A 22,959-nucleotide genomic window follows, 5' to 3' on the forward strand; every position below is an offset into this window, starting at 1 on the left:
ATCTGACACCCATGAAGTATTATACACACCCTGTTTCTTTGGGGTGGGTTTGAATGACAGTCCCAAGTCACAGCAACAAACTTTCACTGGGAACATTTTATGTAAGGTGAGGACTCCACAGCTGCTACAAAAGCTAACTCCAGTCCAGGACACAGCTGTCTAACAATTTATGAGAGCAAATACAAAGAATTTCTCCCAACAACAAGTCTTTTAGGTAAATGATTTCTATTCTTTTTAGGCTAAAATGACCTAAATCCACCATCAGAAGAATGCCCTTCAAGTAAAATAAGAAAGTAAAATAATCAGAAAAAAGCACTAAAAGCACACCTAAGAATCCCTAAAATATAACTAATTTTTTAAAAGAAATGGTACTTCAATTCACCATAGAGCAAAATACTAAGATAATACTTTATTTTGATCTCAGAAAATGGCTCAATTTAAGGGTTCTTACAAATTTTGGACTTAGAAAAACATTTCCATCTGTAACAGTTTATCTTTGACACAGCCTTTCTCAGACCTCTCTCTATTCTTCTATCTGCCTCTCCATCTCCCTGATCTCTCCCTGTCCCCCCAGCCCAAAAACAAAAAAAATTTTTAAAAAGGTAATACCAAAATTTTGGTCACAAATGTTTATAACTTGAGAGTGATATAATTTGTCTTGTTTTAAAAGGGGCTGAATTTATATGTATAATAACAGACAACTGGTTAATCAAACTATAAGACTCTGATGGACCCTTCAAAAATTAATTGAAATGTTGAAGATAACCATCTTTTTTTTGGCCATGTCGCACGACATGCGGGATCTTAGTTCCCCCCAACCAGCGATGGAACCTGTGCCCCCTGCAGTGGAGGCTCGAAGTCTTAACCACTGGACCGCCAGGGAAGTCCCTATGATAACCATCTTAAGGTCTTACTTTCTCTCATTTAAAAATGTACACCAAAAAATAAATAAAGTAAAAAAATTTTTTTAAATTAAAATGTACACCAACTGCAAGGTTGTCAAATGGGAGTATTCGAAACTTGAAAGTGGGATTGCAATGGAGGTGATTTTATTCTCTCTCTTTCAAACTTCCTGTAATATTTTGTCTTTTTTATAGTATTTTTAGTGCGATCATTAATGCTGTGAAAATGAGACAATTCTGGCCAATGGCCCTACTTAGATGACTATGACAACTACAGAAAGTACTTCCATACAAAGCCAAAGCACAGTGTCTCAGAAGTTTGCTTACTTTGAATTAGGAAATTTATGATCCCTGAGAAAATTAGGATGGCACTACAAGGACCAGAACACAAAGTAGGAAGTACTTAAACTCCTCACCAACTTCTAGGACGAACGAGATTAGGGCACAAACTACACTCAGAGTCGATTCAAATGTAAATGCTCTGCTTCCTCTCAAACAATGATAAACTCCCTCAGAGTTAATAGTTTCTCCCTAAGAGATTCATCTCTCTTTTCAGCTTAGAGGTATGTTTTGGAGAAAAGGAAGAAACACATGGTGGGGCTTAGAGCAAAAACCTTTTAAATTCTTTGTCATAAAAGCTGCAGAGTAAACTACATTTCCTTCACTAATCCTTCGAACGCTTGTTAAACTTGAGCGCGCTGACAACTTTGCCACTGCAATCACATTTTGGTTTCTAACAAGTTAAAAAAAATACTGTGGTTGTACTAAATTGTATTACCATCTTCCTTGAACACCAAGTGAGAATTTATGCTGCCTTCACAAACTGTTGAAAGAGACACTCCCTAGGGAGAAATAACTTTTGGCACATTGCATAGCAAAGCTAAAGTTACAAAAGCAGGCTAAAATATCTTTCACCACACATATATTTTCATTCTCTTTTCCTCTCTCTCTTCCTCCCCACCCCCTCTCTCACTCACACACACTCACCAACATGTAAACATGAAACCATGCTATGCCCTCCATAGGCAAAGGAGGACCCTTGAAAGACCCTTAGTTTAAGTTCATATCTGGAAAACTTTTAAATTATGTATATAAGTTTTTTAAATTAAGTATGTAAGTCTTTTTGTGAAGTAGCTTTTCCATGTCTTTGGAAATACATTAACAAAACTCCACATTGCTCATCAAAATAAAAAGAAAAAATAACACAGAAAATTGTTATCAAGCTTTTCAAAGACTCTATAGTCCTCCAAGCTATGAAAAATAATATAGGTGTTCTTTCATGTCAGGAGGCTGAAAGAGTAGAAAACAATGACTTGACAGAAGAAAGAAAACAAACTAGGCACTGTTAATTATTTTATAGTTAGTGTTTTATTTAATCTTCACAGCAACTCTAAAAGATAAGCATTAACAAACTCATATTTGCAAGTGCAAAAACAAAAAAGATGAGTAACTTCCCCAAGGTCAGATCGCTATTAGTTGCAGAGCCATAATTCAGACCCAACTCCAAAGCTCCTTCCACTGCACCCACTGCTTCTGCTAGAGGAGAAGGTGGGCAGCTTTTAGTAAGACAAATTCTCATGATGCCGGACCACCAGGCAGTTTCCCAGGGGTGGCAGAAAAAGCCTAAAATGCAAAAAGTATGGGCTGTCACCGAGGCCTGGAGTAAATGCTTCATTGTACTCTGGGAAGTCTGATGGACACGTACTAAATGGAGAGGAAAAGGCATTCCTCGCCTACTGGGACAAATGTAAGTGCGCCTTCCTTTAAACTTCTCATCCTGAGCACATCTCCTCGAAGAAAAGGCAGAATAACATCTTCCAGAAAAATCACTAGAGAGAAAACTGCAAGATAACTCTTGCTTCTAAAATAAATGCCCTCCTCCTAGTTCTACCCAAGGATTTCCATTAAAAAACAAAATACAGCAAATTGAGCAGCCATTCAACCTACTGGATATGAGATATTTATCAACAATAAAACTGCAGAGACTAATCAAAATATCAAGGTTCACTGTAAACAGCTGGAATTGTGTCAGTTCATTCATTTGTCCAACAAATAGGTACTGAGTGCCTACCACGTCCCACTCACTGTTCTAGGTGCTGGGCGCACATCAATGAACTGAATAAACAGACCTCTGCCCTCGAGGAACTGACAGACTGAGTGTGATCACACAGGGTTCCTCAAGCTGATCAGAATCTGCCTGAAAGTCAGATTCCTTATTAATAAAAAGAAATAAACTATTCCTCCATGGCTTTGCAAATGCTTTGCCTTCTGTCTGAAATGTCTCCTCCCTTCCCCAGTACCTATCGCACAGCAAGCTTTAATAAACATTGCTGAGGGACTTCCCTGGTGGCTCAGTGGTTAAGAATCCACCTGCCAATGCAGGGAACACGGGTTCGAGCCCTGGTCCGGGAAGATCCCACATGCCGTGGAGCAATTAAGCCCGTGCGCCACAACTACTGGGCCTGCGCCCTAGAGCCTGCAAGCCACAACTACTGAGCCCATGTGCCTAGAGCTTGTGCTCCGCAACAAGAGAAGCCACCGCAATGAGAAGCCTGCGCACCGCAACAAAGACCCAACGCAGCCAAAAATTAAAAAAAAACAAATAAATTTTTAAAATAAAATAAAAAAATAAACATTGCTGAATGGGTGAAGTATGATACAAAGACACCTTTCTAAACAAAATGGGGGAAATGTAGTAGTGGACAGACCTAGATCTCAATTTAAATTGGGTCTAGACCTGAACTTTTATCCTACAGCAGACCCAGAGAAGTCCAAATAAAACCTGAGTAAATTCAATCTCCATTCAGCAAACCCAAGAAAAATTAGGTCGGCTTGTTCCAGGGTCCAACCCCCAGCACTAAGAATTTTTTCAAAACCTAATCCGGACTTGCTAGGGCTACTAGAGGCAAGAAAGGACCTAGTGAAGGCTTCCAAATGCCCCGGGCCTAGAACTGCCTTAGATCTGGTCCCAGTGCCCTGCTATCACAGTGTAGAAGGAATGAGCCTTCAGTAGGAACAGATGACATTTCCCCAGTTCAGACCCCCGATGACCCTCAACTTCTAGTTTGAAGGATCAAAACAAATGAATCCAACTTTTTTTAAATAATAGTTCAAACTGAGGGGTGCTCTGTGCTGTGTCCTGTGCTTAATTCTTTAGTATTTTTTTTCTCATTTAATCTTTACAGTAACACTATGAGGTACTATCATCATCATCCCCATTTTACAATTTAGGAAACTAAATAAGACAAGGATAGGACTAAGTAATTTGTCCAAAATCACACAGGGAATTAAGTCATAGGTGGAGTTGGAATTTGAACCCAGATGATCTGATCCTAGAAACCATGCTCTTAACTAGACTTTTGCTAATTATATTTTTGAAGTTTTAGGGGGAAGAGGGGCAGGAACTCCTATTAACCAAAATATTTAGCAGGAAGAGGGAATAAATTAAATGTTCTGCTGAGCTGATTTTCTACTTCATTGAGAGCCATGATGAAAATATTTTTCATTTCAGTCTTTGTAGAAAATCTTTCCCATATACTTCTGTCAATTTTCCTTTCATACTAAGTACAACCTAACAAACTAATGGAACCCTTTTCCTGTGATGTTCTAGAAGTCAGCTGCAACATTCTGAGTATCAGTGATGATTACCACTGAGGACAGAAAACTGAGCTAAATATACACTAACTATAGACCATATTCCAGAAATGGGCTCTTTTAATAAATCTCTGATACCAGCTTACTTTCTTGGCATTTGGCTCTTCTCACAACTAGACAGTTAAAACAAAACAAAAAAACAAAAAACTCCGGTAACTGAGGTCTGATCATTGGGTTCTTGTTAAAGTTGAACTGTGACATGAGTAGAGGAAAATAATATGTAGGTTAATCATTCGAAATTATCCATGTGTCCAAAGTGTGCTTTTCTGGAAAGAACTCAGAATTAATCCTACATTTTCTGAAAGAGAAAACTGGTTATTCAGACAGTTTTCTTTTCATCAAGTGAGTTCAATATCTTCACCTCAGTATTGTTCTAGTATTTGAACCATCTCAAAAAGGAATTTAAATTAATTATATCAGAAGGAAAATTTAATCTCTTAACAAAATCACAATTGCAGGAAGTTTTATTGTTTGGAGTTTGTTTTGGTTTGAAGTTTGGGTTTTTGGTTTTATTTTTCATTTAAGGATGATGTTGAATTAAGTCATCAAAAGAATGCCTAATTTGTACTTGTTTGTGTGTTAGACATTTTAACACATATTGTCTCTAATTCAGAAATAGATATAAGTCCCACTTAAACAAGAAGCAAACTAGAATCAGTTTAAATCACTTTCCCAAGGTCAAACAATTAGTTGGTGGCAGAAGAAATCTGACTTCAAAGGCTACAGTCTTTCCATTACATTGTTTCTATTACAAATTATCCATGAAGATACTGACATTGTTATAATCTAGACAGCAATTCATCTGCATCTATTTTCTCTTCAAATAAGGCTTTGTGATAACATAAAATTCTAATGCCTAAGAACACATTAAAGGTTAAAAAAAAAACTGTCTTAAATAAAGCGACTTATTAAAGTTTCCTGCTGGGCAAAGCAAGCTTATAGCGATAGCTTTTCTGAAGATTTCTTTTTCTAATGAAAGCCTTTGAGGAGACTGCATGTTTTCAATGTAACATAAAGAAGGAAATGCAAAATGTGTTGTGAAATAATACCAAAATAAATTCAAAGGCTAGAATATAATTTCCTAAAAGTTAAAAAAAAAAGTGTCCTAAGCATTTAAAACATGAGGTTCAGTTCCTGTCTTACGGAGCTCACATTCCACTTTCTATAGAGTCCAGCACAGTGCTGAACCTAAAGTGAGTGCTCGAAGAATAAGTGATTAAAGAACTCTAACCAAAAATTAGACGTATGATAATAAGACCTCAGTCATGTATACTCCTGGGGAAATGAGGTTTATGTGGCAGTGTTTGAGAAAGCTGAAGACCTACATTTTTCAGCATTGAAACTTTAACTTTTTGGTTGTAATTCCAAACTACATTATATATCTCACTGCTTTTTTGAAAAGAATATTTTGAATAAAACATTTTCTTGATGACTGCAATGGACATTTATTTTGGCTGCCTAGCATCCATTCTCCCTTCCTCTGGTAAAAGCACCAGATTTTCCTCTGAGTAACTACCCTGCCCCATTCTCAGGCTAGAGAATCCAAGTGGCACTGAATAGGCCTCCCACATACATACTCCCTCATTCCCCAATCACCATCTGAGTCACCTACCCAAAACCATAATGACTGGTTCATAGATCAGTCTATGACCCAAACGAGGCCTATTACAATGGTCCTTGGGTTAATGGCTCAGAAAAACATAAAACACTCTTCTTCCACTTGGGTGACTAAATTGGTAGAATATAATCTTCAATTTGCTAGTAGCCATCTTTGCCATTATATAGGGAGCACTTGCCCAGAAATGAACCAAACACAGACAACAGAAAACCAAGAGATAAAGATATGACAAATCTATGAAAATATATGTAGAACACCTAGATCCAGCAAAACCCAAAGCCAGTTTTACCACTGCAACTTCTCAGTATTGAGAGCCAACAAATTCCCTTTTTTGCTCAAGCCAGATTTCGTTGGGTTTCTGCCACTTACAACAAAGAGTCCTAATACAATGATTTAATGTCATCAGCATAATCAGTAACTGTGCTGATCAATATAATACAGAAGAATCCTCAGGGCAAACCAAAGCACATAGGGCATAAGCTAAGTGCTTTCCCATGAATAAAAGGTTTAAGTTTGAATGCGTGGATTCTGAGAAATCTACTTTGGCTAGTAACTTTTACTTACTTCCCATTTTTCAGCTGTGTTAAGACTGATAACAATTGTTGGACAGCAGAGTTCTACACAGATAGGAACTCTTGCCTTAAATAAAAATAACATCGTAATTTAAAATAACAGCTACTCTGGAATAAATCTAACAAAAATACATACAAGAACTATATGAGGGGAACTACAAAAAACTCTGATGAACAAAATCATAGAATTAAATAAATGGAGATATATTCCATGTTCACAGATCAGAAGACTCAATGTTGTCAAGATGTCAGTTCTTCCCAACTTGATCTAAAGATTCAATACAAAAACGAACAAAATACCAGCAAGTTACTTTATGGATATCAACAAACTAATTCTGAAGTTTACAGAGAAAGGCAAAAGGCCCAGAATAGCCAACACAATATGAAGGAAAAGAACAAAGTTCAAAGACTGACACTAACTGACTTCAAGACTGACCATAAAGCTATAGAAACCAACACAGGATGGCATTGGTGAAAGAATAGACAAGTGGATCAATGGATCAACAGACAGCCCAGAAATAGACCCAAAGAAATTAGTCAACTGATCTTTGCCGAAGCAACAAAGGCAATACAACGGAGCAAAAATGGTCTCTTCAACAAACAGTGCTGGAACAGCTGGACATCCACACTCAAAATACTGAATCTAGACACAGACCTTTCTTACATCTCTCACAAAAATTCTCTCAAAATGGATCATGACCTAAATGTAAAACACAAAACTACAGAACTCCTAGAAGATAACATAGGAGAAAACCTACGTGATCTTGGTTATGGTGATGACCACAAACATGACCCAAGAAAGAAATAATTGATAAGCCAGATTTCATTAAAATTAAAAACTTCTGCTCTGCCGAAGACAAAATATCAGGACAATGAGAAAACAAGCTATAGATTGGAAGAAAATATTTACAAAAGACACATTTGATAAAGGACTGTTATCCAAAATATACAATGAATTCTTAAAGCTCAAAAATAAGAAAACAGGGGCTTCCCTGGTGGCGCAGTGGTTAAGAATCTGCCTGCCAATGCAGGGGACACGGGTTCGAGCCCTGGTCTGGGAAGATCCCACGTGCCACGGAGCAACTGGGCCCGTGAGCCACAACTACTGAGCCTGCGCGTCTGGAGCCTGTGCTCCGCAACAAGAGAGGCCGCGACAGTGAGAGGCCCGCGCACCGCGATGAAGAGTGGCCCCCGCTTGCCACAACTAGAGAAAGCCCTCGCACAGAAACGAAGACCCAACACAGCCAAAAATAAATAAATTAATTAATTAATTAAAAAAAAAAGAATGAGATCCCGGCGTGGCCTTGGGCAATTGTGCTCATCCAACCGTGATCCCCATTTAAAAAAAAAAAAAAATAAGAAAACAAACAACCCAATTTTAAAAATGGGCCAAAGGTCTTAACAGAAACCCCCTCACCAAAGAAGATACACAGATGGTAAATAAACATATGAAAAGATGCTCCACATTATATGTAATCAGGGAGATGCAAATCAAAACAATGTTATACTACCATACACCTATTAGAAAGCCAAAATCCAGAACACAGACAACACCAAAGTGCTGATGAGGATATGAAGCAGCAGGAACTCTCATTCATTGCTGGTGGGAGTGTAAAAGGGTACAGCCACCTTGGAAGACAGTCTGGTGGTTTCTTACAAAACTGAACATACTCTCGCCATACAATCCAGCAATCAGGTTCCTTGGTATTTACCCAAAGGAGTTGCAAACTTATGTCCACATGAAAACCAGCACATGAATGTTTATTAGCAGCTTTATTCATAATTGCCAATACCTGGAAGCAACCAAGATGTCCTTTAGTAAGTAAATGGATACATAAACTGTGGCACATCCAGGCAATGGAATATTATTCAGCACTAAAAATAAATGAGGCATCAAGCCATGAAAAGACATGGAGGGACATTAAATGCATATGACTAAGTGAAAGAAACCCATCTGAAAAGGCTACATACAAGTATGATTCCAACTATATGACATTCTGGAAAAGGCAAAACTGGAGACAGTAAAAAGATCAGTGGTTGGTGGGAAGGGGACAGTGTGTGGAGGGCAAGGGGGGCTAAACAGGTAGAGCACAGAGAATTTTTAGAGCAGTGAAAATACTCTGTATACTATAATGATGGATACATGTCATTATACATTCGTCCAAACCCAGAGAATATACAACACCAAGAGTGAACCATGACATAAACGGACTTTGGGTGATTATGACGTGTCAATGTAGGTTCATCAATTGTAACAAACATACCACTCTCGTGGGGAATGTTGATAATAGGGTAGGCTGTGCATGTGTGGGGCAGGCGTATACAGGAAATCTCTGTATCATCCTCTCAATTTTGCTGTGAACCTAAATCTTCTCTTAAAAAAATTAAATCTTTCAAAATAAATGATAAATAACAACAGCTCCCATTAATTAAGAACTTTCCATGTCCCACGCACTGTGCATTTTACTTTAATCCTTTCGACTGAATGAAGTAGGTACTATTAGGACCCCAATTTTATAGTTGAGAAAAATGAGGCTCTGAGATTGGCATTTTGTGGCAATTAAAAAAAAAAAATCAAACTCGCTGCTCGCACGGATTTTATTGTTTAGTGGATCAATGAATTCCTACTCCACCTAGAGGGCCATAGCCCTAACAGGATGAACCACAGTTACAGCAAGAAGAACCACACTGTTGTGAATAAACCAAAAATTGTGAGGCGTCCCTATTTTGCAATTTAGACCCAGATGGCCCCAAAATCAGACACGTTAGAAACAGGAAGAAATTGGGACTCAGCTTCAAATAACTAAACATTAAGAAAATATATTGCTCACTTTTGGTTACTTTGTAAGAACTGCAATTCAAAGTCATTCTACATACCAATTTAGAGCATCAACACAGTGTAATAAAAAAACACAAGCTTTAAGCAAGGATATAGAACTAAGGTAAAATTCAAAATGTGGTTTCAGTAGAAAAAAGCAACTTGAGAGGCATGCAGGAGGGCTTCAGAGATACAAAATGTTTTATTTCTTGAGTGGTAGGTGCATGCATTTATCTTTATTCTAAGTTGTGTCACAGTTTTCATAAACTTGTTTAAAGAATACAGTCATATTGAGTTCAAATCCCAACTCTGAACAAGTCACTTCCTATCTGTAAGTTTTAATCATTCAATACTTATTGAGGGTCTACTACGTGCCAAGTACTGTTCTATTCAATAGATGTTAGAATATACAGGTACAAGAAACAATTTCTGCTCTCATGGAACCCCACTTTTCTTACCTATGCAATTGAGATAATACTTCTTACTTCATTAGATGGTGGGCAAAAGCTTTATTACAATGAGCTCTCACTAGGCTCACCTCTAGTTTAAAGAAATAATCACTGTAAAAATCCTAAGATATAAGGCACACTGTAATTCTCAAAGTTACCCCTGACCTTTTAAAATCAGCTTAAAAAGTACAGTGAGATGAGGTTCCACGCCTCTATCCCAAACAAGATATTTCCTAACTGGCATATCAGGTACTTAGAGTCAAGAGAAATTACAAAGATTTTTAAGTAATCTGTGTCTTTTGAGTGAGTGGTAATTCGTCCCTACTACACTACTATAAATCAGGATCCATACCTTAATACTCCATAAAGTGGATTCAATTTCACTGGAAAGTTCAGGAGAAGCAAAACAAAAGCTAAAGTCATCATGCTGAATTAAAAAAAAAAAAAAAAAACAACCCTAGAAGAAACCCTTGTACATAGGAAAAGACAAAAGCTCTAATTCAAAAAGATACATGCACCCCAATGTTCATAGCAGCACTATTTACAATAGCCAAGACATGGAGACAACCCAAGTGCCCATCAACAGACAACTAGTTTAGGAAGAAGTGGTATATATATATAGTAGAATACTACTCAGCCATAAAAAAAGAATGAAATATTGCCATTTGCAGCAACATGGATGGACCTAGAGAATATCACAGTAAGTCAAAGAAAGACGATATACAATATCACTTATATGTGGAATCTAAAAAATAGCACAAATGAATCTATATACAAAACAGAAACAGACTCGGATATAGAAAACAAACTTATGGTTACCAAAGGGAAAGAGGGAGGGGGAGGGATAAATTAGGAGTATGCAATTAACAGATACAAACTATTATATATAAAACAGATAAGCAATAAGGATTTACTATATGGCACAGGGACCTATATTCAATATCTTGTAATAATCTATAATGGAAAATAGTCTCAAAAAATATATATATTCAAATATATATATTCGTATAACTGAATCACTGCTATACACCTGAAACTAACACAATATTGTAAATCAACTATACTTCAATTAAAAAAAAAAAAATGAAACCCTTGTACCTTTCATGAATGGTAACTGCCTCTCCCCTAATTTTCTCTATAAGCCTCATTTTTCTTCCCCTACATTATCTTATTTTTCTTACTGCATGCGCAGGTCATATTAGCCAGTTATTTTGGGGAAGATGCCACAGGAATGAAGTTAAAATCCTGTTTCTACCACTTGTGGTTGTCCAACTTGGACAATTGCATTAACCTCTTTGAGCCTCAGTTTCCTCAAAAATAAGACCCATCTTAGAGGGTTGTTCAAGGCTTTAAAGGAATACTAAAAGAAAAGTGACTGGGACATAATAAGGACTCAATAAAAGTTAGTTATTTTACCACCATTCTTCAAAAGTTTGCTGTGATTTATTATCCTATTATTGAAAAGAAATAAGATGATAAAATTTTGTTAATACCTCTAAGAATATTTTAATCTGAGGTAAAACAACTCTCAAAAGGGCTTTTTTCCTCCTCCACTTCATCTTTAAAGAGAAAACATAAATTGTTTATTTTTCAAGTCAATTTTTAAAAGATATCTAATGATGTTGATCATACACTGATCACGGGCAAAGATCCCAGAACCTGAGTCCTATAAAATGAAAGCTTAAATGCAGAGCAACAAATCAGGCTCTCAATACCTTAAGTTGGCCAAGACTCAGTTTTCTTCATGAAATTGCTAATACAGAAATGTGAACAGATACTTAACAGAGATTTTAAAGCCAGGTGGTTTTTTGTTGTTTTTTTTTTTAAGGTTACTACTCAACTCCGAGGTAGCTGAAAAAACTCAGTTAACCAAAGCACCATGTCTTAAGCGTTCTTTTCACACGGTACTCACAAGAGTTTCTTAACTTGACTACTTTTTTTTAAAGTGGCCATTGGACTAAGGTATTAAACACACTGGGAGGAGAGCAGACACAGAGGGAGGCTGGTCTGGGGAACAGCCTTGAGAACCTGATGCTGCCACTCCCAGTGCAAAGTGGCTGCCCAAGAGTGCCTGCAGCAGGCTCAGAGATGCCAGCTGTAACGAGACACTTGTATTTGAAATGCATTCCAGAGTTTCAGCATGCCAGTACTATCTGATCATTGGACTGGGCAAGCTCATCCCTCTTGCAAGAGCACCCTCTTTCGAGACCTTCAGTCAGACAGGCTGAACTCAGCTCTGGGAGCTTTCACAACTGGAGGTGACTGTATTCATTTTCTGGTGGGTTCTTGAACAAATACATAAATTGGAGTACACAAAATGAAACTGGCAAAAAAAAAAGAAAGCACTAAAAAAGTAAGAACAAGATAAATCAAAGATCTACTCAAAATGATCCTACTCCTTTTTAAAACATTAAACTCATGTACCTAAATAACAAGATTATACACAAAAGATGTTCACTGGCATTATTTACAACAGAAGAACCCTGGAAACAATCTAAAGATGTAATTACGAGTAACTACAGCACATAAACATGATGTCATAATTTATAGCAACTAAAATGATTTTTACAAAGCTATATTAATAATTATAGGAAAAGTTTAATGATTTGAGGGAGAACAAACAAGGAAAACACACACATGTAGCAGAAGTTGGGGGGAAAAGTTTATATATTTACACACACACACATACACACACAAAAGAAGGCTACAAGGAAATAAATCAAAACATTAACAGTAGGGCTTCCCTCGTGGCGCAGTGGTTGAGAATCTGCCTGCCAATGCAGGGGACACGGGTTCGAGCCCTGGTCTGGGAAGATCCCACATGCCGCGGAGCAACTAGGCCCGTGAGCCACAACTACTGAGCCTGCGCGTCTGGAGCTTGTGCTCCGCAACAAGAGAGGCCGTGACAGTGAGAGGCCTGCGCACCGCGATGAAGTGTGGCCCCCACTTGCCGCAACTAGAGAAAGCCCTCACACAGAAACGAAGACCCAACACAGCCATAAATAAATAAATTAATTAATTTAAAAAAAAAAACATTAACAGTAGTTATTACTGAGTAATAATTTTTCTCTTCTTTATAATTTTTAAAAATTTCTAAAAATTTATACATAGTCAAAAACTAGTAAGAAAACAAGCTACTAAAAATTTAAAGATGAATATGGGCTTCCCTGGTGGCTCAGTGGTTAAGAATCCACCTGCCATTGCAGGGCACATGGGTTCGAGCCCTGGTCCAGGAAGATCCCACATGCCGTGGAGCAACTAAGCCCGTGCGCCACAACTACTGAGCCTGCACTCTAGAGCCTGCGAGCCGCAACTACTGAGCCCATGTGCCACAACTACTGAAGCCCGCGCACCTAGAGCCCGTGCTCTGCAACAAGAGAAGCCACCGCAATGAGAAGCCCGCGCACCACAACGAAGAGTAGCCCCCGCTCACCTCAATTAGAGAAAGCCCACGGGAAGCAATGAAGACCCAACACAGCCAAAAAATAAATAAATAAAATAAATTAAAAAAAAAAAATTTAGGGCTTCCCTGGAGGCGCAGTGGTTGAGAATCTGCCTGCCAATGCAGGGGACACGGGTTCGAGCCCTGGTCTGGGAAGATCCCACATGCCGCGGAGCAACTCGGCCCGTGAGCCACAATTACTGAGCCTGCGCGTCTGGAGCCTGTGCTCGGCAACGAGAGGCCACGACAGTGAGAGGCCCGCGCACCGCGATGAAGAGTGGCCCCCACTTGCCACAACTAGAGAAAGCCCTCGCACAGAAACGAAGACCCAACACAGCCATACATACATACATACATAAAAAGAATGTAAGCAGACAAGAATAGCATTAAAAAAATAAAAAATAAAAAATAAATTAAAAAAAAAAAAATTTAAAGATGAATAGAAAAAAATATACACCAGGGATAATCTGCCAATATGTACTCAAATAATTGGAAAATTTTTAGTATATTTTTTTATTTACAATGAGAACATAATATACCACAGTATAAGAAAAAAATCATAAGAATGAAACTCTCACAGAAATTTATAGAACAAAATGTATACTAAATCCTCCAATTAAAGACCCATAAAGTAGTTTCAGTGCTTTCTAACCCACCTTCTCACAGCAGGGAATTAAGCCCTCTGGGTGATGCAAACAAACTTCAAAGAGAAGATTATGCCCAGACACTAGTACTGTATAGCGTAAGGTTTGTATTTAAGTCTGCTCAGATATTTTGGCAGAGATCAGAGATGCAGATCCAATGAACAAAGACTAATTTTAAGACACATTCTTTGCAATCATCTAAATGGCAAAATGGTATCAGAAAAAGGCAGATATAATAAGTTGTATAAAAAAAAAAAGGTTGTAGAAGTAGACAAAAGTTACCTAAAATCAAATACTAAGTGACAGCTTATTCACTGGTATTAGCAACTAGGAAATCTTACGAATTCCCAAAGAAAGTAAGCAGCACCATGAGTTCAGTTTGTGTACCCAAATTTTATTTGCACAATCTTTGGAAGATGTCCCACTCAGTGCCACAGGTCTGGATGCAATATCTAAGTAGAACTGACAGAATACATGTCCCTTCCATGGATGTCATGGAATGCTTTCAGAGCAAAGAACACATGAGAGTTGACAATACCTTCACTAGTTCAGACATTAAAAGTAATCGATGGGAAAAAGAACTGTCTTTAACGTCTAGTAGTATTTCTTACCAGCCTTTCTCACATTTGTCATCCTTTCATTGTGAGGTAATTTTTTAGGTATTATTTAGAAGCACCTGACCATTTTATAAGAACACATTTTATGTAGAGGAATAGCATATCTTAGTAATTTGGTTTTATTTAGTTTCCCAATTTTTAAAAATCATGGATAAGGAATCAAATTTAAGTTTAGTTTTTCTGGATATTAATCATCTAATAGAAAATTAAAATCCTTGATATATTAAAGAATGTGAAAGACAAAACTATAAATTTCTCAGAAGAAAATATAGGATAATAGCTTCATATCTGTAGGGTAGGAAAACATTGATAAACTGTAGATATGAAAATCAAGAAGTTTTGACCAAAGATACCAGAAAGAGAGGGAAAGACAAACCATAGAGTAGGAGACAATATCTACAACACACTTGACCAGATAATTCATAGTAGCAGGACAAACAATTTCTTATAAATCAACAAGGAAAAGATAGAAAACAATTAAAAAATGAGTAAGCCTTGAACAGGCACTTTAAAAAGAAAGGTATTCACGAGGTCAACAAGCGTATGAAAAGGTGCTCAATCTCATTAGTCACCAGGAAAATGCAAATAAAAACAACAAGGAGATACTACCACACAACTATCAGGTTGGCCAAACCCAACAAATTTAATTGTATTAAGGACTAATGAAGATGTTGAACAATAAAGACTATCAAACACTGCTGGAGGGAGTGTAGACAAGCACAATCAACTTTGAAAAACAGTTTAGCATCATCCAGTAATCAAATATGGTACATATCCTATGTAAAAGTACGTTTACATGCTCCGGGATTTATGTATAAAGATCACAGCAGCATTGCTTATAATAGCCAAAAACTGCAAACAACTTCAAGTGCTTTAACTGTAGAATGAATAAACTGTGATATAATCTTCAAGTGTATTACACTGCAATGAAAATAAATGACACACAACAACACAGAGGACCCTTACAGACTTGAGCAAACAAGCAGCAAAACTACACACAGAATAATTCTATAAAATTCAGAAACAGGCACTACTAAATAAAATTTTTCAAGGAACTATACTTATGTGGTAAAACTACAAAGAAAAACAAAGAAATGAGTATCATAAAAGTCAGGATAGTAGTTACCTCTGGAGAAGGGGAGTGGAGGGACTTCTGGGGCACTGGCCAGCCCCACCTCTAACATTTACAGGGCCTTGGCAAGAGTACAAACAGAGGCCCACAAACCATATGTCTAAATATTTACAAGATATGAAATAAGCTAACAAACTATTAAATAAAATACATTCCATCCTCCTATCATAACTACTTGGAAGGCCAGATTCACACTGAAAATTCTTGGATTCCTTAGAGTTCCATGTAGAAACATGGTTCAGGGAAAACTGGCCCCTGGCCCACTGTCCATCTCCCCCTTTTCCATCCCGCACTGCCAGGAACCTCACACACAGGGATGCAGTCACCTCTACTCACAAGCCCAAGCTCCATCGCATACCCTACTCCCCACAAACAGATACCCTTAGGCCACCCCTTGGGCCTAGGGGTGTGTACACCAGTAGCCAGTCTACCCTCAGAAGGACAAACCCTAGGGAAGACTCACACAGACTGTGGAAATAAGCCTGGGGCCATTGGGTCAAGAAATTCTTAGATCCTAGGTATTCAAAGTTTGTCTAGGATGGAAGGGTTTGGGCTCTAAATGAGCATGTCCCATAGGCCCCACAGACTCCTTGCCTGAAAGGGGCACTTCAGAAGAGGGCCAAAGCAGGGCCCTCTAAAGTATAGGGCTAGGGCAGGGGTCTTCTTGCCAGGACCAGAATTTCCTTAGAACCAGGCAATATTATTTGTCTTAACCTGAACAGCAGTAACATGGGTACTCACTTTATAATTATTAAACTGTACACAAAAGTTTTATGCACATTTTTCCACAAATAATGGGATGGACATCATGTCCCTGCTGATATGATACACTGAGAAGGATACAATATCACGTTTGAAATACTCCCACACAAAATCCATAACCTAATCTAATCATGAGGATACAATCAGATTCAAACCCAGGGACTTTCTACAAAACAAGAGACCTAATTTCTTCAAAAACATTTCATAAAGGGTTTAAAAAAAACAAGGTTGCAAAACTGTTCCAGACTGAAAAAAACTAAACAGATGTGAAAACTAAATGGATTACATGATCCTGAATTCTGCATCAGAGGCGAAAGTGCTATAAAGGATATTACTGGGACAACTGATTAAACATGGACAAATGACATTAACTTTCTTATTTTGGTAACTGTATTGGAGTTATTTAAGAAAATGTCCTTACTCTTAGGAGATATATCCGGAAGTATTTAGGGTTGAAGGGTCACAATGTCTGCAACTTATTCTCAAAAGGTTCAGCAAAAAATACACACAGTAATAAAGCAAATGTGGCAAAATAGTAACAATTGATGAATCTAAGGAAAGGGGGGTATGCACTTAATTATTCTTGTAACTTTTATCTTTTAAAATATTTTCAAAATTTAAAGTTTTTAAAAAAGTAAACTAAAGGGTTAAACAAGAAAAGAGTTGTCTACAGGGAGAGGAATTAGATGACTGAAAGAAGAGGATAAGGTAAAGACTTTTCATTTTGTTCCTTTTTCTTATTTGTACTCATCAAACTTTGTTCACATTCCCCAAGAAAATTCATTTTAACTTTGAGGGAAAAAATCCTACAGCATTGAAAGGGGGAACATTAGCAACTGTAGAAATAAAAGCTTTTGTCCTTAAATCTGTCAAATCACAGCCGTCACCAACTGGTTACTCTGACGAGTCAGCTCACAGAGGTACTGCTGCACGAACACACCTAGTATCAGCTACTTCCCTTCCCAATCCAATGGTTTGCACAATTAGAGGCATAACTTAAGATGAATATTAACATTCTACTTCTAGAATGACCATAAGTTTATAACATGTTTCACAGCCTTCATGAAATAATCCAGAAAGTGGAGCTCACACAATTCTCACTTTTGATATTGAGAAATGCATTCATTTTAACAAATATTGGTGACATTGTGCAAAGCCCTGCAGATGACATGGAGAGATGTGTACAACATGGTCACTGCCCTCAAGAAGGCAACTTAGCAGAGTGAAGAGGACTTGAACCTAAAACCCTGGCTATTCCACACAGTAGCTGTATAATCTTGGTAAGTTATTTGACCTCTCAGATTCTGTTTTCTCATAGGCATAATGTTGATACCATCCAACTATCTTTAAGGGTTGTACTGTAAGGACTGACTATGTATGTCAAGCATGTAGGACAACAGAACAACAGATACTCAATAAAAGGTAACTATTTTATGAGTATTACAATCTAATTAAAATAACGAAGTAGAAAATATGTCCAAGGTTTGTATAGCCAATTACGGGCATAACTACCATTGGAATCCTGATTACTCCAAGTTTCTAATCCAAATAAATTCATTCTCCATAAACACCAAATAATACATGCAACTGTTGGTGTGTGGACTGAGAGTTGCTCCCTAACATACCTTTGGCAAATGCATCACTCTCTTAGGCACCAGCAAAAAGAACACTAGGTCAGAAGGTTATTTTTACTCATTAACCAAGAAGGATTTTAGGTCAAGAAGTGATTTACTCAGCCTGCACAAGATACTCTAACCTTATCCAAGACCCTGTTGTTCAGGAATACATGTCCAAATTAGTCCAAAAGCTAAAGCCAGAGGAGGTGTTTCCTTCAACTAATTTCCAACCTTTTTTTAACCAGCTGACAAAATTTACTGAACTAAATCCATTTCAAACATCTCCTTCCAGTTTAGTGGCAGAGATTTCCCTTTATATTATTTTGTAACCTAATTCTAAACCTTCCTTATTAGCAAGGTGACAATATTTCATACTAAATAGTTGACTTCCAGGCATCTCCGAAAGATACAAACCAAAACCCAATGATTACAATGAATAAAGCCGTATTTCAAGGCTGTTATAGTAAAACTCTTAATTTAAATTGTTCACTGCAATTATTCTCCATTCCCTAGGATGATGTGGGCACAGATAAAAGGGAAAGACACTTAAACATACTTAAAGATAAGTAACAGTTTAGAATATTCACATATTATCCGATATGCATGGCTAGCTCATACAATAAACAAACACGCCATATCATAATGGAACATGCAAATACCTGAAACAGTGCCACCTGTCCTAGGATAGGCCACTTCAACATACACTTCAAACATGGTCTCTGGGTTTTGCCTATAAAAGAAACAGATTGTGATTACTGACAAGTATTGAGGGAGCATGGTATAGAATATGCAGGCTGTGGTATAGGGCAGACCTTGATTAAACTCATTAGCTCCACAACTTAATGGCTGTGGAACTTTGGACAAGTTACTCAACTTCTCTGAGCCACGCCCTCCTAATCTATGAAATGAAAATACCTAACCAGAAGAATTATTGTGAAATGTAAAGAAAACACACAAAAATTACCTAGGGGCTTCCCTGGTGGTGCAGTGGTTGAGAATCTGCCTGCCGACGATGCAGGGGACACGGGTTCAAGCCCTGGTCTGGGAAGATCCCACATGCCGCGGGGCAACTAGGCCCGTGAGCCACAACTACTGAGCCTGCGCGTCTGGAGCTTGTGCTCCGCAACAAGAGAGGCCACGACAGTGAGAGGCCCGCGCACCGCGATGAAGAGTGGCCCCTGCTTGCCACAACTAGAGAAAGCCCTCGCACAGAAACAAAGACCCAACACAAGCCAAAAATACATTAATTAATTAATTAATTAATTTTAAAAAAAATTGCCTAGATACAATGTTTGGCACATAATAGCTTAGCCATTATTATGATTTTACAGATGTCATATCTCCAGTTTACACAGCTGGATCTCCAAAACCATAAATAGAATTTTGAGGAAACTCAAACCAAGGCAACACTAGCACAAAGTAACCTTCTCCCTGATACGCCAGGACAAAATATTCAGATGAAGTTAACTTGCTTATTTACAGGTTTTAAAGACTCAAGAGAAACAGTATCCTATCTCATTAGGCTATAACAAAGACAGGATGCTAATAGGGGGCTTTGCCTAAATTGGCAATGGCAAGTATATGAATGTTCATTATTATATCCTTTTACCTTTTTATGTCATAAATATTTTATATTAAGTTTTTAAAAGATCATAGCACTAAGAGAATGTTAACAGTTGTTCATTCTGAGTGATAAGAACATTGGAGTTATAGTATCTTCATATTTTCTCTTTGATTCTAAAACTACAATAAAAAGATTATTTCCAGATTGCATGAAAATTATTTAGTAGAAGAAAATGTTACACATTCAAACATCTATGACTGAATTCTATTTTAAACCTGACAACAAAGCTCAGAGAAGAAACTTTCTGAGTTGCCTAATCAGATCTAAGGCTTAATTTCAATCAACTAAATACCCTGAATTTGCCCAGTAGATTCCACTTTTCAAAATAACTATCTCATTTATCTCATTTCATCCTCATTATAATCCTATGAGGTATGTGGATCAGTCATCACCCTCACCATACAGGTGAGAAACCTGAAGCAAAGAGATTCTAAGTGACTTGTCAGTAGTCTCACAACTAGTTAGAAACACAAACACAGCCAGAGCTGCAACTCAGACCTCCTGGCGCTCAAACTGTTTCAGTGATTCTAAGATGAAATTTTTTCCCCACATTTTCCCAAGTCTTACAATCTATTGCATCTTACAATTCTAAATGGCAACATTTTTTTTCTTTCTTAGTAGTACATATAATAACAGTACATCTTATAAATAATGGCATCTTAGACTCAGTAAAATACGGTAATACTCCCTCTACTTCCTCAGGGGTAGTTGTCTGTCAATCAGGGATCTACTTATTTCTCATGTGAAGGATCATTACTTCCTCACTGAGGAGAAATTTGGGCTTGTGCTTTAAATAAGTACCTAGAGTGAAAAGAGTTGGCTGCTCTAAAAATCAAGGAATTTAAATATGCCTTTGTCAAATATAATTTTTAAATTAGACATTAAATCAGAGTATCTTACTTAACTAAATAAAAGTAAACTCAAGTTTTAAGAAAGCTGTTTAAAAATGTTTTTGTGCTTTTTTTTTTCCTGCAAGAGAGTAGAAAAAGACCTACAAGGTCAGCATCATTTGGTCACCAAAACATTTGTGGAAAATACCATATGGAACATCCCCTTCATTCAAATAATCTCAAAGTAGAGGGCTTGCTGAAAGAAAGGAATGTTCTAAGGTCATCTGAAGAGTACCAGGAAGATTCCCTCTAAAACCTAAAAATATCTTTAAGCCTATTTTGCAACTGGCTGAATTTCATCTCAGAATTTCATTCCTCTGGATTAAGATAATGGCTTTCAAAATGTATTCTGCAGGACCCTAGGACTCCATGGAGATTCCACGCATATTTTACCCAAATGTCCACTTTTAAGTTTATTTTTCCCCATTTAAAAAATTGAAAGGAAAAAACATGAGCATACAAAGGTGTTACATACCAAATTTTTTAACACTGGAGCTCCGACATGTTAATCTGTGCCACTAAATTAAGGTGGTTTGGACAGATCTGCTATCTCTCTAAGCGAAGAACATCCTAATGTTGTCTAAACTCATTATCTCTGCTGCTTCTCCTCCCTTTCTCTTTAACACACTTCAACCAGCTTCTGAACCCACCACACCACTGAAACAACTTGTCATGATCACCAATGACCTCCACATTGCTAAAATGTGCCAAAATGGTCAATTCTCGATGCTTGTCTTAACCTCTCAGCAGCATTTGACACAACTGATTGATTTGCCCTCCTTCTCCAAACACTGTCTTCACTTGCCTGCCAGGACATCACTCTCAACTGGTATTCTTCCTGCCTTACTGGCTGCTCCTTTGCTGATTCCTTCTCACATAAGCTCTCCTACCCTCGAACTTAGTGTTGGACCTCTCCCTGTCTACACTCATTACTTAAATGATCTCATTCAGTCTCACAGCATTAATTACCAGGCAAATGCTGATGAGCCCCAAAGTCCTGTCTCCAACCCGACTTCTTCCCTGACCCCAGATTCCCTTAGCCAACTGCCTGTTCAACATCCCCATCTGGATTTCTAAGAAGCATTTCTAACTTAACAAATGGCACTTTGCTTCCTCAGACCTGCATTTCCTGATATCCACCAGTTAAGCAGGAAAAAAAAAAAAAAAAACACCAAACTCAGTTCTGGAGATGGATGGTGGTGATGGTTGCACAAGAATATGAGTGTACTTAATATCACTGAACCATACACTGAAAAACGGTTAGGCTGGTAAATTTTATGTTATGTGCATTTTACTATAATTTTAAAAATGAGAAGGAAAAAAGTCCTCACAAGGTCCTACATTATCTGGCCTCTGCCTGTCTCTCCAATTTCATTTCATACCTCTCTCTCCTTGCCCACTGCACTCTAGCCATACTGGCCTTCTGTCTGCTCCTCAACACACCTAATTCATTCCTATCTTACAGCCTTTTGTACTGATCTTCATATAGGTGGTCCTTCCTGTCATTCAAAATAAGGCTTATACCTGACCTCCTCAGAAAGGCCCTCCCCAACACACTCTCTACCATCGAATTTTAATTCCCCACATCACACCAATCACAACCTGTTTCCCTCCTCTAAATATAAACTGCAGGAGAGCAGGGATTTTTGTCTGTCATACCCACTAGTTTTTCCCAGGTACCTAAACAGTGCCTGGCACATAGCCAGAATCAAATAAATACTGAGAAGGAATAAAGGAAGTACAGACTAGCTTTCCTGGGGTCTAAAGTATTTCAATAAATGACTGGAGTGATTATACACTTTTATGACTCAAACTTTAGCATGTTAAAAGATAGATTTGAAGCCCCACCTCCAGGGTTTCTGGGGTAGCACCCAAGAATTAGCATTTCCAATAAGTACCCAGGTAATAGTGATGCTGCTGGACTAGTGATCACACTTTAAGAACCACTGATCTAGTTAAATGGAATTCTTCTTCCAAATAATTTGTACATATAACATAAACATAAGGTATACCTCAATAATCCATCATTCCAACAATGCTTTTGCAATAAAAGATTTCAAAGAAAATAAGCATTTGTGGAAGCAATTAAGCTAACTTCTCTTCTAGTGTTACCCATAGTTACTGCCTCATTGTAATGCATAATAAAACTACCTAAGTTTCTTACTCAGTTCAAATAGCTGCCAGAGCTCTATTACATGGAGCCAAAGATTATGACAGTC

General features: G+C 37.7%; 1 protein-coding gene across 9 annotated transcripts in view; it reads right to left on the bottom strand.

Annotated features, from left to right (window-relative positions):
* DENND1A (DENN domain containing 1A) overlaps positions 1-22,959 on the bottom strand; it is a 535,076-nt gene that overhangs the window by 471,621 nt on the left and 40,496 nt on the right. For all 9 annotated transcript variants that reach the window (XM_036855233.1, XM_036855234.1, XM_036855231.1 and 6 more), the window contains exon 2: positions 18,886-18,956. In XM_036855233.1, coding sequence (XP_036711128.1) covers positions 18,886-18,927 — 42 coding nt within the window. In that variant the 5' untranslated portion in view covers positions 18,928-18,956. The remainder of the gene's footprint in view (positions 1-18,885; positions 18,957-22,959) is intronic.

Source organism: Balaenoptera musculus, chromosome 6 (assembly GCF_009873245.2).
Source record: "Balaenoptera musculus isolate JJ_BM4_2016_0621 chromosome 6, mBalMus1.pri.v3, whole genome shotgun sequence".
NCBI lineage: Eukaryota > Metazoa > Chordata > Mammalia > Artiodactyla > Balaenopteridae > Balaenoptera > Balaenoptera musculus.